Genomic DNA, 12,600 nt, shown 5'->3' with positions numbered 1-12,600 from the left:
AGTCCCGCTATTTCCCTCTAGTTTCTCTAGACATTTACATTACATTTACGGCATTTGGCAGACGCCCTTATCCAGAGCGACTTACAATCAGAAGTTACAGGGACAGTCCCCCCCTGGAGCAATTTAGCGTTAAGTGTCTTGCTCAGGGACACAATGGTAGTAAGTGGGATTTGAACCTGGGTCTTCTGGTTCATAGGCGAGTGTGTTACTCACTAGACTACTACCACCCTATCATAGACCCTGGTTCCCGGCATTCAGCTGCTGACGAGACGAATCAGCATAAAATGCACCAGAGACACCAACACCGTAGGGGTCTGGACATGCACTGTGGAACATAATATGACCATCTGATCCTTACCATGATTCACCACGCTGTTTAATACCAAATTTATACTGATGGGACTTTTTTTCTTGGACAAATCAACTTGAACCCTGCTCTGATACCCACTGCACCCTCACTCGACCCTGGAAAGGCATCCCCCTCTGATGGGCCAGTCAAACCGTGTGTGATTTGGGGCTTTTTACTATTCACAGCTGTGAGATCAACTGCTTATTTTCCTGGAGATGTTTTCTGCTCCACTTTCCTTCTAGGTTTGAATCACATGGACTCAGTTATTAAAATAATTTAATCTGGATAAAAATCTGGCTATTAAATTTCCTTTAATACTGTTTTTTAAAGCAATACTAGACTGAATCACTGTCATCCAAATAGAGGATAACCGGGAAGTCCAGTTTACTGCTGCTTTAAACCCTCTGGCTGTGTACAGAAATGATCTGTTTGCACCACCACTAGTTCCTCTAAACCGGTGATCCCAGAATTACGGAAAATTCAGAAGACCCAGGTTCAAACCCCACTTACTACCATCGTGTCCCTGAGCAGGACACTTAACCCTGAGTGTCTCCAGGGGGGGACTGTCCCTGTAACTACTGACTGTAAGTCGCTCTGGATAAGGACGTCTGGTAAACGCTGTAAATGTATATAAATTGTGGGTAAAATCCAGCATATTTGAAGAACCCCGTTCTGGCGACGTCGCCGTGACGTGTAAATCAGGCGCCGTGACGTCCGCTCCTTGACGCGTCGCGGGGAACATGGCGCTGCGTCTGGGTCTTCGGGCCGCTCGGTCCCGGCTGCTGTCGTGCAGAAGCTGCCTGTCCGCCTGTCGCCCGCTGTCGCCGGGCCACCTCTGCCGCCCGCTGTCCGCAGGTGGGCGGCTTGTGTTGTTCTCGTTTCAGATGCGCCCGTCGCGTCCTTGACCCCCCAGATTAACTGGACTTCCGGATCAGAACCGGTTCCCTGTATGGCCAGCGGTTCGGCGTCAGTGCTTGTTTTGTGGAAGAATGTCCACCATCTCTCTCCCGTCCTCTCTCCCCAGGACTGAGGTACACGGATAAACACGAGTGGGTCCGTCTGGATGGAGGCGTCGGGACGGTGGGCATCAGCAAGTTTGCTCAGGTGCGTGTCGTGTCCCCAGAGTCGCTCGGTAGTTCAAGTTTAAACGTTTAAACAACGTTACATGCTGATATAAAGTGACCGTGTGTTACATCGACAACCTGGTTCTACATGGAACGTTTAAACAACATTACATGCTGATATAAAGTGACCATGCATTACATCGACAACCTGGTTCTACATGGAACGTTTAAACAACGTTACATCGACAACCTGGTTCTACATGGAACGTTTAAACAACGTTACATCGACAACCTGGTTCTACATGGAACGTTTAAACAACGTTACATGCTGATGTAAAGTGACCATGCATTACATCGACAACCTGGTTCTACATGGAACGTTTAAACAACGTTACATGCTGATATAAAGTGACCGTGCATTACATCGACAACCTGGTTCTACATGGAACGTTTAAACAACGTTACATGCTGATATAAAGTGACCGTGCATTACATCGACAACCTGGTTCTACATGGAACGTTTAAACAACGTTACATGCTGATATAAAGTGACCGTGCATTACATCGACAACCTGGTTCTACATGGAACGTTTAAACAACGTTACATGCTGATATAAAGTGACCGTGCATTACATCGACGACCTGGTTCTACATGGAACGTTTAAACAACGTTACATCGACGACCTGGTTCTACATGGAACGTTTAAACAACGTTACATCGACGACCTGGTTCTACATGGAACGTTTAAACAACGTTACATCGACGACCTGGTTCTACATGGAACGTTTAAACAACGTTACATCGACGACCTGGTTCTACATGGAACGTTTAAACAACGTTACATCGACGACCTGGTTCTACATGGAACGTTTAAACAACGTTACATCGACGACCTGGTTCTACATGGAACGTTTAAACAACGTTACATCGACGACCTGGTTCTACATCGACGACCTGGTTCTACATCGACAACCTGGTTCTACATGGAACGTTTAAACAACGTTACATCAACGACCTGGTTCTACATGGAACGTTTAAACAACATTACATGCTGACATAAAGTGACCGCTTGTTACGTCAACAACTTGGTTCTACATGGAACGTTTAAACAACGTTACATGCTGATATAAAGTGACCGTGTGTTACGTAGACAACCTGATTCTACATATAATATTTAAACAACGTTACATGCTGACATAAAGTGATTGCGTGTTACGTCGAAAACATGGCTCTATGTGGAACGTTTAAACAACGTTACATGCTGACATAAAGTGACCGTGTGCGACATCGAGAAACAGGACACATTATGTGTCTGTCTCGTTTTTGTCTACACGTCTTATCAGGCTGCGCTGTGTTTCTACGTTGAACTGCAGTCTGCGCTACATTTTCATTTCACGTGTCATTTTTTTTCCCACTGTACATGTGCGGTGGTCCTACTTCTGAAAAGTGGTCCTTGCCTGTTTACATTCTTTCTTACCCTCCTGTAGGAGGCGCTAGGTGACATAGTGTACTGCAGCCTGCCAGAAGTTGGAACAAAGTTGTCCCAGTCAGGTAGGCCCACAGGAGGATGTGTGTGTGTGTGTGTGTGTGTGTGTGTGTGTAATCGTATTATCTTGTTGTTTAGATGAATTTGGCGCTCTGGAGAGCGTGAAGGCCGCCAGTGAACTGTACTCGCCCCTCTCTGGAGAGGTGACCGAGGTGAACCACGCACTGGCTGACAACCCCGGCCTCGTCAACAAGTCCTGCTACAAAGACGGTGAGGATCTCGCTTTCACCACCTTTAAATTCACCTGCTTATTATTTAATTAATGCTTCATTACAGAAAAAAATATTTACAATTTTGCTAAATTGAAATTCAAAAACCGAGTCAAATGACTTGATGTACTTACAGCAGGGCTCAGTTGTTCAATTGAATTTAATCCAATGTTTGGAATCCTGGATCTGGTAATTAGTTTTTTTTCAAAGCAACACTGGATCACTGTTACCCAGATACAGAGATGTCATGATGACCAAACCCAGTTTACTGGTCCCACAGTGTTTCCTACTGGCTTTTATGGCAGAGCACCAGTAAATGCCAGTAGCATTTTTACAACAACAACAACATTTATTTCTTATATAGCCCAAAATCACATACAGTATGTCGCAATGGGCTTTGACCTTTCTGCACACAAGGAAAAACTCCACACAAAAAACTCTAGGAGAGAGAAAAAAAAGAGAGGAAGAAACCTTGGGAAGGAGTGATACAGAGAGGGACCCCCTTCCAGGGTAGAGTGAGCCTGCAAATGCTGTCAGTGCAGGGCTGGGGATGATATAATAATAAGTCCTACAGTTGTAGGGTTGGAGAAGTCCAGGATGTAGTCAGTGTCATGGTCTAGATTACGTGTCCATAATGATGTTACTGGTCCATTTGAAGATCCCTGAAGCTGTAGTTGTAACGGTGGTGGTGGCTGTGGGGACCCTCTGGTTTGTTTCATGGTATGTCCTTGTTTAGTAGTTATTTGCTGGTCTCTTCACTGGGGTCTGCCAGTAGTCTGGGTGCTTGATTCCGTATCTCAGAGAGAACAAACAGAAGCAGCGGCAAACGGTTGCACTGTACGACCGATACTGAAATATTACACAGCCAGATTCTCTGTCCTGCTTCAACAATTGTGTAAAACTATAAATACATGATATGCATCATCTGCAAACATGCTTTTTAAATGTAATCCACCTCTGTGTTGGGATCAGGATTATCCTGTTTTTTTTGGGGGGGGGGGATCAAGTCCCACTGGTTTATTTTTGAACAACTGAGCCTGGGGGTCCTACTGCATTCTGTCCCCTTGTTAGCAGTCACTGCTCTGTGTGTGTGTGTGTGTGTGTGTGTGTGTGGTAACGCTGTGCCCGTGTGTTGCTGCTTGTAGGCTGGCTGATCAAGATGACCGTGGAGAACCCTGCGGAACTGGAGGCCCTGATGGAGGAGGCCGCCTACGAGCGATACGTCCGATCCATCGAGGACTAGGGTTCGAGGGCGGGGCTCAGGCCTGCACACAGGGCTGTGCTGTGTGGATGTAGGGTGATGAGGATTTATCTGTAGTTCTGCTGTTCTCAGGTACTGTGTACACTGGGTGAAGGGTCCGCTGAGTGAGGGACGAGTGGGAAAAGGCCATAGAAGCCACAAATTACTCCGATTCGGTGTATGAAGGCCCAGTACACTAATTTAGTGGCCTTCACAGCGCAGTTGAGTCCCGTTGGGGTGTAGGGTGGAGCCCGGGGGCAACTCTCTCCTAACGGTACCGGAGCCCAGGCGGCTCTTGGGCTTGACACTGCTGTGGTTTTGTAGATATTAACCCTCATTAAAGCTTTTCAACCTGCCTGCTCGGTGCCTGGATCCGTTTCTTCAGAGGAAGCGTAATCTGAGGCGGCGAGGATCCAGTGGACGTCGGCTTGGAACCCCACCATGCCTTATTACTGGAGATCAGCAACCCAACTGTGTAGCAGGAATGGATCAAATGCATGCAATGTTGTGATTGGGTTAATAATAATAGCACAACATAATGCTATTATTAATACCAAGATCAAGATTTTATGTTTCTACGTTAAATTTACTTTAAACTGAGACGTCCCTCTGTTACATAATAAATTTTGACCAACTGGACTCTGATGTGCATGATGCAGAGACCTGAAACCAGAACATTTAGGCCTAAAAGCAGAAACAATGGCACGTAAAACACACAAATAAAACTCGTTCTAGGAGAACTTGGTGTCGGTCTCCTCCAACTCTGGGGGGGTAAAAAAAAAAAAAGAATGAGCATCAAACAAAAGTCTCCAGATGTTATGGTTTAATGTCATGTCATTAAAAGAAGGAAATCCTGTAATAAACACTTCAGATACATGAACATGCAGGGGTTTTGTGATGTTTTGAGGCACGACCACAGTATGCAGATTAAGCTCCACCCCCTCGTTCCGCATGCGAAAATGTCTTTTCCAAAGACTTTCATTGCTATGGTGTGATGTAATGCAGCCGTGGACTCGACTCATCACGCTGCTTTCTTCACCTGCTTGGGTTGAGGTTTGGACTTAGCTGGACTTGTAATGAACACACGGTGAACCTTGGGAGCTGCGACTAACGCGTTTGTATGACTTTAAATGGACGTAAACATATTCGGTTCATTTTTACACTCATCTTCAACTCTTGAAGATAGTCCTGCAGCTAATAAGTGAGCAGGTCTAGTAATAATGACAATAAAGATTTATCCTATCAAAAATGTAAGGTGCAGTTGACTCTGTGAGAGTGGGTGTGTGTATGTAGGTGTGTGTGTGTATATGGGGTGAATGTATGTAGGTGGGTGTATGGGGTGTGTGTGTGTGTATAGGGTGTGTATGGGGTGTATGTATGTAAGTGGGTGTATGGGGTGTGTGTAGGGTTGCAAAGGGGCGGTAAATTTCCATGGTAAGTTAAGCTTGGGAATTTTGGAAATTAATGGGAATTAAGGAGAACTAACTGGGAATATATTATTTCCAAGCATAAATATAAACAGAAATCATAAGAAAACCTCCATGCAAAATGTTTTCAACAGATATTTCAACAGATTTATTTGTAAGTACAGTAGAATAGAACACGTTTCAATAACTTGTTTCATGGATGAATAAAAACATAAATGTTGAGTTCAATATTACCATCCCCTAACCCCACTCATTCAAAAATGCCCCCTGTTCAAAAATCTCCACAAAGTCCCATTCAAAAGGTTAAATGAAAAATGCCACTTATCCTCCAAAACGTCCCATTAAACATGCAAATCTTCCTTCAAGCAATCCTCTTTTCTCATTTTTGCTCAGTCAATAGACTCTTCCTGGACCTCATCATCATCCAACAACATGTCCACTTCCTCAGCATCCAACTCTGAGTCTTCCTCTTCAGTGTCACTTTCCAGCCTTGTTGAGGATGGCTCTGTGTCAGGCTCAAAGAGCCGTAGGTTTGCCCGAATGCCGACCAGCTTTTCCACTCTCACATTTGTGAGCCTGTTGCGAACCTTTGTGTGGGTGTTCCCAAACAGTGACCAGTTGATGATGATGGTGGGATTTGGAGGAGGATGGAGGCTACAGGTGCAAGGGCCTCAGATTCACATAGTCCCTTCCACCAGGTGACTGCAGATATGTGCTGGCATGACTGCCATATTCCATCCCCTTTCCAAAGGCCTTGCTTTGTTCGATACTTTGCCAAACTGCCTAGAACTTTGCCTTTATCGAGACCCAGGTGGTCAGACATGGCTGTAATGACCGCATAGACCGCAAAAGTGTGGTCCATGTGTACATGTGATGGAGGCATGCACAGTGCCAGTAGGTGGTCTCAATAGCCATGCAGCAAGCATGTGCTCTGTACATGTGATTAAAGAATGGCATGGATATTCAAGTGTATTTGAATTGCATTTGTTTGTTTTTTTCAATATAATGCTAAAATATACTTTGCTCAACTATATTTAAGTTCCCTAAGAAGAGCCAACCTTCAATTTTGAAAATTCCCAGTTTATTCCCATAAATTCCTGTTAATTCCCGTTAATTCCCATGGAAAGTTTCCATCTTTGAAAATTCTGGGAATTTTGCAACCCTAGGTGTGTGTATATAAGTGGGTGTATGTAGGTGTGTGTGTATATGTAGGTGGGTATATGGGGTGTGTATGTGTGTATGTGGTGTGTGTACGGGGTGTATGTATGTAAGTGGGTGTATGTAGGTGTGTGTGTGGGGTGTGTGTATGTAAGTGGGTGTATGTAGGTGTGTGTATTGGTGTGTGTGTATGTGTGTATGTGGTGTGTGTACGGGGTGTATGTATGTAAGTGGGTGTATGTAGGTTTGTGTACGGGGTGTGTGTATGTATGTAAGTGGGTGTATGCGGGTGTGTGTGTGTATGTAGGTGGGTGTATGGGGTGTGTGTGTGTGTTGTGTGTACGGGGTGTATGTATATAAGTGGGTGTATGTAGGTGTGTGTGTGTATTGGGTGTGTATGTATGTAGGTGGGTGTATGGGGTGTGTGTGTGTATGTAGGTGGGTGTATGTATGTAAGTGGGTGTATGCGGTGTGTGTGTGTATTGGTGTGTATGTATGTAGGTGGGTGTATGGGGTGTGTATGTATGTAGGTGGGTGTATGGGTGTGTATGTATGTAGGTGGGTGTATGGGGTGTGTGTGTGTGTGTGTGTGTATGTGGTGTATGTATGAAGGTGAGTGTATGTAGGTGGGTGTATGGGTGTGTGTGGGTGTGTGTGTGTGTGTATGTGGTGTATGTATGAAGGTGAGTGTATGTAGGTGGGTGTATGGGGTGTGTGTATGTATGTAAGTGGGTGTATGCGGTGTGTAGTGGGTGTGTGTGTATGTGGTGTATGTATGAAGGTGAGTGTATGTAGGTGTGTGTACGGGGTGTGTGTGTATGTAGGTGGGTGTATGGGGTGTGTATGTGTGTATGTGGTGTGTGTATGTAAGTGGGTGTATGTAGGTGTGTGTACGGGGTGTGTGTATGAAGGTGAGTGTATGTAGGTGGGTGTATGGGGTGTGTGTGTGTGTATGTGGTGTATGTATGAAGGTGAGTGTATGTAGGTGTGTGTATGGTGTGTGTGTATGTATGTAAGTGGGTGTATGCGGTGTGTATTGGGGGTGTGTGTGTGTGTATGTAGGTGTGTGTACGGGGTGTGTGTAATGGGTGTGTGTGTATGTGGTGTGTGTACGGGGTGTATGTATGTAGGTGGGTGATGCTGTGCGCTCTTGACGTCCAGCAGATGGCAGCATCTGCCTGATCACCCACCAGATTCCCAGTTTCTATGTTCCTCTGAGCTGCAGGCTGAGGTGGGTGGGTAGGTGGGTGCAGGAGGCAACAAAAGCCCGCATCTCTCCTCATTCCCCACCTCCTGCCATCGGTGGTGTCTGATCTCCACCATCCTGCACCTCCAGTGGTGCGCCAGCGTCTCAGCCCACTAACACACACGTGGCCCTCACCTGGTCCAGACCCTGGTCCCCGAGAACCATGAGGGTGGAGGGAGGGGTGGCGCGGCTGAGCAGGCTTCACATAAAGGAACATGAAGCTCAGAATCATGGTGGAGCTCCATTCCCGGCAGAAGAATGATGGTAGGTGGTTCTTCTCATAAACGTTAATGCCATTAACTCGCCGCCTCGCCGCTCTCTGCATGCTGATTGGTTATTTGTTTGCCAGTCATGCGGATATTTGCCTGTGATGCTGATTGGCTGGCAGTTAAGTCACATGGCCTCATTCAGGTCGTCTTAATTACGCAGTTCTTCTGAGGGAATTAAAATCTGACACAGTTCAACACAGCATCGAAAACCAAAACGGTTTAAAATCCACTCTGTGCGAATTATATGTAGAGTCCTACACACACACACACACACACACATACACACACATACACACATACATTGTATTAATATACGCAAACAAATCATTTTCATACATTATATTTAGAAATGTATGCAAAACGTGTGTTGGGACCATTTTATATAGATGCACATAATCTGCTCTCTTCCTCTGTCAAAATGGGGCCCAACACACACACGCACACACACACACACACAGATTTATTTATCTGCATTATTATCTACACACGGACACACATTTCAAATCCGGCATCACGTGATGGTTGTGAATCTATACCATAAAATTATATAATAAAAAACAGAGACAAATCATCCAGCATCCAACATGACGTCAGCAGCATTTACTAATTAGAGATAATCAGCGTAATTAATTACACATCATAGGCTGCGGACGCAGTCAAGTTAACCAGAAATTACATTTCATAAAACACAAAAGCAACAAACATTGTAAATCCGAAGTTAATGAGATTAAATACGATAATTTTATTCTATTTTACTCTAATCTTGCTCATCTCAGTTGATTAGTCATATCTTACCCCAACACACACATAAAACCGTAAAATCGCTCCTTTCACCCCATTGTGAGTGTGTGTGTGTGTGTGTGTGTGTGTGTGTGTGTGTGTGTGATTATTGAACTTGGCTTTGGTTGAAGAAGCCAGCAGACAGCAGCTGGTCTCAGGCCGGCCAGCTCCGCCTTTACTCCGCCTTTACTCCGCCAAACCGCGCTGAAATATTCCTCTTTACGCGCCAATTTTTCACCTATTTTAGGTGAAAATAAAATAAAATTCAATAAAATGTACATCATTTTATTACGGCGTTCAGAGCTTCGGTTTACTGTCCGCCTGGTTTTATTTTAAAAATCAATTTTTTTATATTTCGTTTTGGTAGAACCACAAAAATAGAAAAATGATAAATATAAAATATTTAATAATGCGAGATTAATTAAAACAATTGATAATTGTCCACATATTGTTTTTTAGTTGATGAATGTCTCGGGCCGCCTTGCTTTTCCTCCGCATTCCTGCGCTTTTGTGAAATGAATCCACCAGATGAACCCGCTTCGGGAGTTAATCATGTCTAATTAACCAAATGAGGGCGGACTAATTACCGCCTACTAATTAAGGCGCGTTCTAAAGGCGGGTTATTTACAGGCACGCGGTGACACGGCGGTAAACAACGTTCACACACACACACACACACACACACACACACACACACACAAACATCACATACACACACACACAGACATCACATATACACACACACACATCACACACACACACAGACATCACATACACACACACATCACATACACACACAAACATCACATATACACAGACATCACATATACACAGACATCACATACACACACATCACACACACACAGACATCACATATACACACATCACACACACACAGACATCACATATACACACACATCACATACACACACATCACACACAGACATCACATATACACACACATCACATACACACACAAACATCACATATACACACACAGACATCACATACACACACATCACACACACACAGACATCACATACACACACACACAAACATCACATACACACACACACACACACAGACATCACATATACACACACATCACACACACACACAGACATCACATACACACACACATCACATACACACACAAACATCACATATACACAGACATCACATACACACACATCACACACACACATACACACACACACACGCTTCTGGCGCGGATATCTGCGGCCGCGCCGCGCAACTCGACCCTCCGCGACTCCTGCTCCTCTTCTTCATTTTACTCCTTTTAACCACCCGGTCACGATCTTTTTCGTTTTCTATAATTTTTCTGTCTCTATATTTAAAGTTTTCATGTAACGTTATGTGGGCATTCAAGCAACATTTATTTCACTTTTAATTAAATTTCTAATTAAAAAGGAAGATTTGTTTAAGTAAACTTGATCGCTTTTTAGAAAGAATTTTGATCCGAATCATGACGAAAGCTCGTTTGAATTTCGTTTTTTCGCGCCGGGTTTCGGTTCAAGTTCAACGTCAAATTCCGGATCGATCTGCGGACGCAAGAAGGGTCGCGGTCTGTTTCAATGGAAAAGTAAGAATCCCAGAATAAATAATGAACCTTCGATTAAACGAAATGCCAAAAAATAAAAATGTACCTGGACTCGCCATGATGAAATATAAGAAACTAAAAAATATATATATTAAGAATCTGTTCCAGACACGCTGAGAAATATGAAATAATTCCACACGCTGAGTTCTAGTTCCTGCTCTGGTTCTGGGATCGCGGCTTGTCTTCATGTCTGAACCAGGACTTTGTGCTGTTGAGGTCATGCATATGTAAACCAGTGTGACAGAGTGGCTCAGAGGTGAGAGGTTAAAGGGCAGTCGAGGCCAGCAAGCAGCTGAACTTCACAGATGGCGTGTGTAAGTGTGTGTAAGTGTGTGTGTGTGTTGCATCCTTCAGCCGTTTTTTTAGTTCTGTAATAAAATCCTGTACGGATGTGACCTGCAGCCCTGTAGAAGGAGCTGTGGTGAAGTCTGGGCGCGGCAGGGCATGGCAGGGCATGGCAGGGCGTGGCAGGGTGCGGCACTGCTGGAGGAGGGACGGTCGGGCAGGGAAAGCAGATAAAAGTAGAAAAAACCCGATTGAAAGCAGAACGTGAGAAATGGATGTGGTTGGTGGGTCTGACAGGTGACCTTTTCTGTTCCGACCCATCGACTTGGTGGACCTGTCACTGGGAGCGGCCATTTTGTCTTAGCAGCATCACGCTGGAGCTGCAGTGCAGCATGGGTAGAATCAGCAGCGTACAGTAGCGGTGTAATGGCCGCCAGTGGTGGTCACTGCTGCACTCCAAATATCATACAGCAGTAAAGCAGCATCAGTCGAATAGTTTTAGACGTGAAGACTTAAGTGAATAGTATGGGTGTGTGTGTGTGTGTGTGTGTGTGTTAGGGGGGTCCAGTGTGTTTTCTGTTTTAAAATGAGATTTTCATGTGGAATAGAAACATTCAAGTTTCCTTTTAAACTAGTCAAACTAAATTCCAGTGAGAGAAAGAGAGAAAATCCCATTTATTTCCTCTGTTTTGCATGTTCGGCGATTTATGAACCACGACTGCAAAAACATTTCATTTTGTTTCAAAATTTACGTCATCTGATCAAATCTGATCAAAGAGCCTCAAATACGAAATTTCACTTGACCTCGACTCATGGAAATGACCCACCACCCTGCAGGGTCCAACATGCTCCTCCCTTAACATGAGAGTACAGGGGAGGCGTCTGATTGGACGTGGCGCCTGTCAGTCAGGAGATCTTCCACCGTCCCTCTCCAGTACTCTCTCTCTCTCAAGCTCACTCGTTTTATTTCTCTTTCTGATTCACACACACGTTCCTCTTATGAAATAGTAATAGAGTGAGACAGCGGTAGATGTCTGTCTCTCTGTCTGTCTCTCTGTCCGTCTCTCTTTCTGTTTGTCTCTCTCTCTCTCTCTGTCTTTCTGTCTGTCTGCCTTTTTTATCTGTCTGTCTGTCTTTTTTATCTGTCTGTCTGTCTTTCTGTCTGTCTCTCTCTCTCTCTGTCTGTCTGTCTTTTTTATCTGTCTGTCTGTCTTTCTGTCTGTCTCTCTCTCTCTGTCTGTCTGCCTTTTTTATCTCTCTGTCTGTCTGTCTGTCTGTCTGTCTGCCTCTTTTATCTGTCTGTCTGTCTGTCTTTCTGTCTGTCTGTCTCTCTCTCTCTGTCTGTCTGTCTGTCTGCCTTTTTTATCTGTCTGTCTGTATGTCTGTCTGTCTTTCTATCTGTCTG

At 44.6% G+C, this 12,600-nt stretch overlaps 2 protein-coding genes across 2 annotated transcripts in view; both read left to right on the top strand.

Annotated features, from left to right (window-relative positions):
- The first annotated feature begins 1,066 nt into the window (after positions 1–1,066).
- LOC114779533 (glycine cleavage system H protein, mitochondrial-like) lies at positions 1,067–5,289 on the top strand. The gene is made up of 5 exons (XM_028967423.1): positions 1,067–1,204; positions 1,374–1,453; positions 2,902–2,965; positions 3,039–3,170; positions 4,315–5,289. Exons 1-5 carry the CDS (start codon positions 1,090–1,092, stop codon positions 4,410–4,412), a joined length of 489 nt encoding a protein of 162 aa, XP_028823256.1. The 5' UTR covers positions 1,067–1,089; the 3' UTR covers positions 4,413–5,289.
- A 3,013-nt stretch (positions 5,290–8,302) lies between these two features.
- The window catches only part of LOC114779534 (zinc finger homeobox protein 3-like), a 42,068-nt gene continuing 37,770 nt past the window's right edge, over positions 8,303–12,600 (top strand). Inside the window, exon 1 of the mRNA XM_028967424.1 lies at positions 8,303–8,504. The gene's annotated coding sequence lies outside the window, so the exon portion shown is untranslated. The remainder of the gene's footprint in view (positions 8,505–12,600) is intronic.

Source organism: Denticeps clupeoides, unplaced genomic scaffold (genome assembly GCF_900700375.1).
Source record: "Denticeps clupeoides unplaced genomic scaffold, fDenClu1.1, whole genome shotgun sequence".
In the NCBI taxonomy this organism is placed as follows: domain Eukaryota; kingdom Metazoa; phylum Chordata; class Actinopteri; order Clupeiformes; family Denticipitidae; genus Denticeps; species Denticeps clupeoides.
This window is presented reverse-complemented; position numbering and strand designations above follow the sequence as displayed.

Bases quoted from the DNA above. Each gene is read 5' to 3' on its own strand.
- LOC114779533 (XM_028967423.1), top strand. From the start codon at position 1,090: ATGGCGCTGCGTCTGGGTCTTCGGGCCGCTCGGTCCCGGCTGCTGTCG. The intron at 1,454-2,901 runs GTGCGTGTCGTG...ACCCTCCTGTAG, and splicing joins GCATCAGCAAGTTTGCTCAG to GAGGCGCTAGGTGACATAGT. The intron at 3,171-4,314 runs GTGAGGATCTCG...TGCTGCTTGTAG, and splicing joins CAAGTCCTGCTACAAAGACG to GCTGGCTGATCAAGATGACC.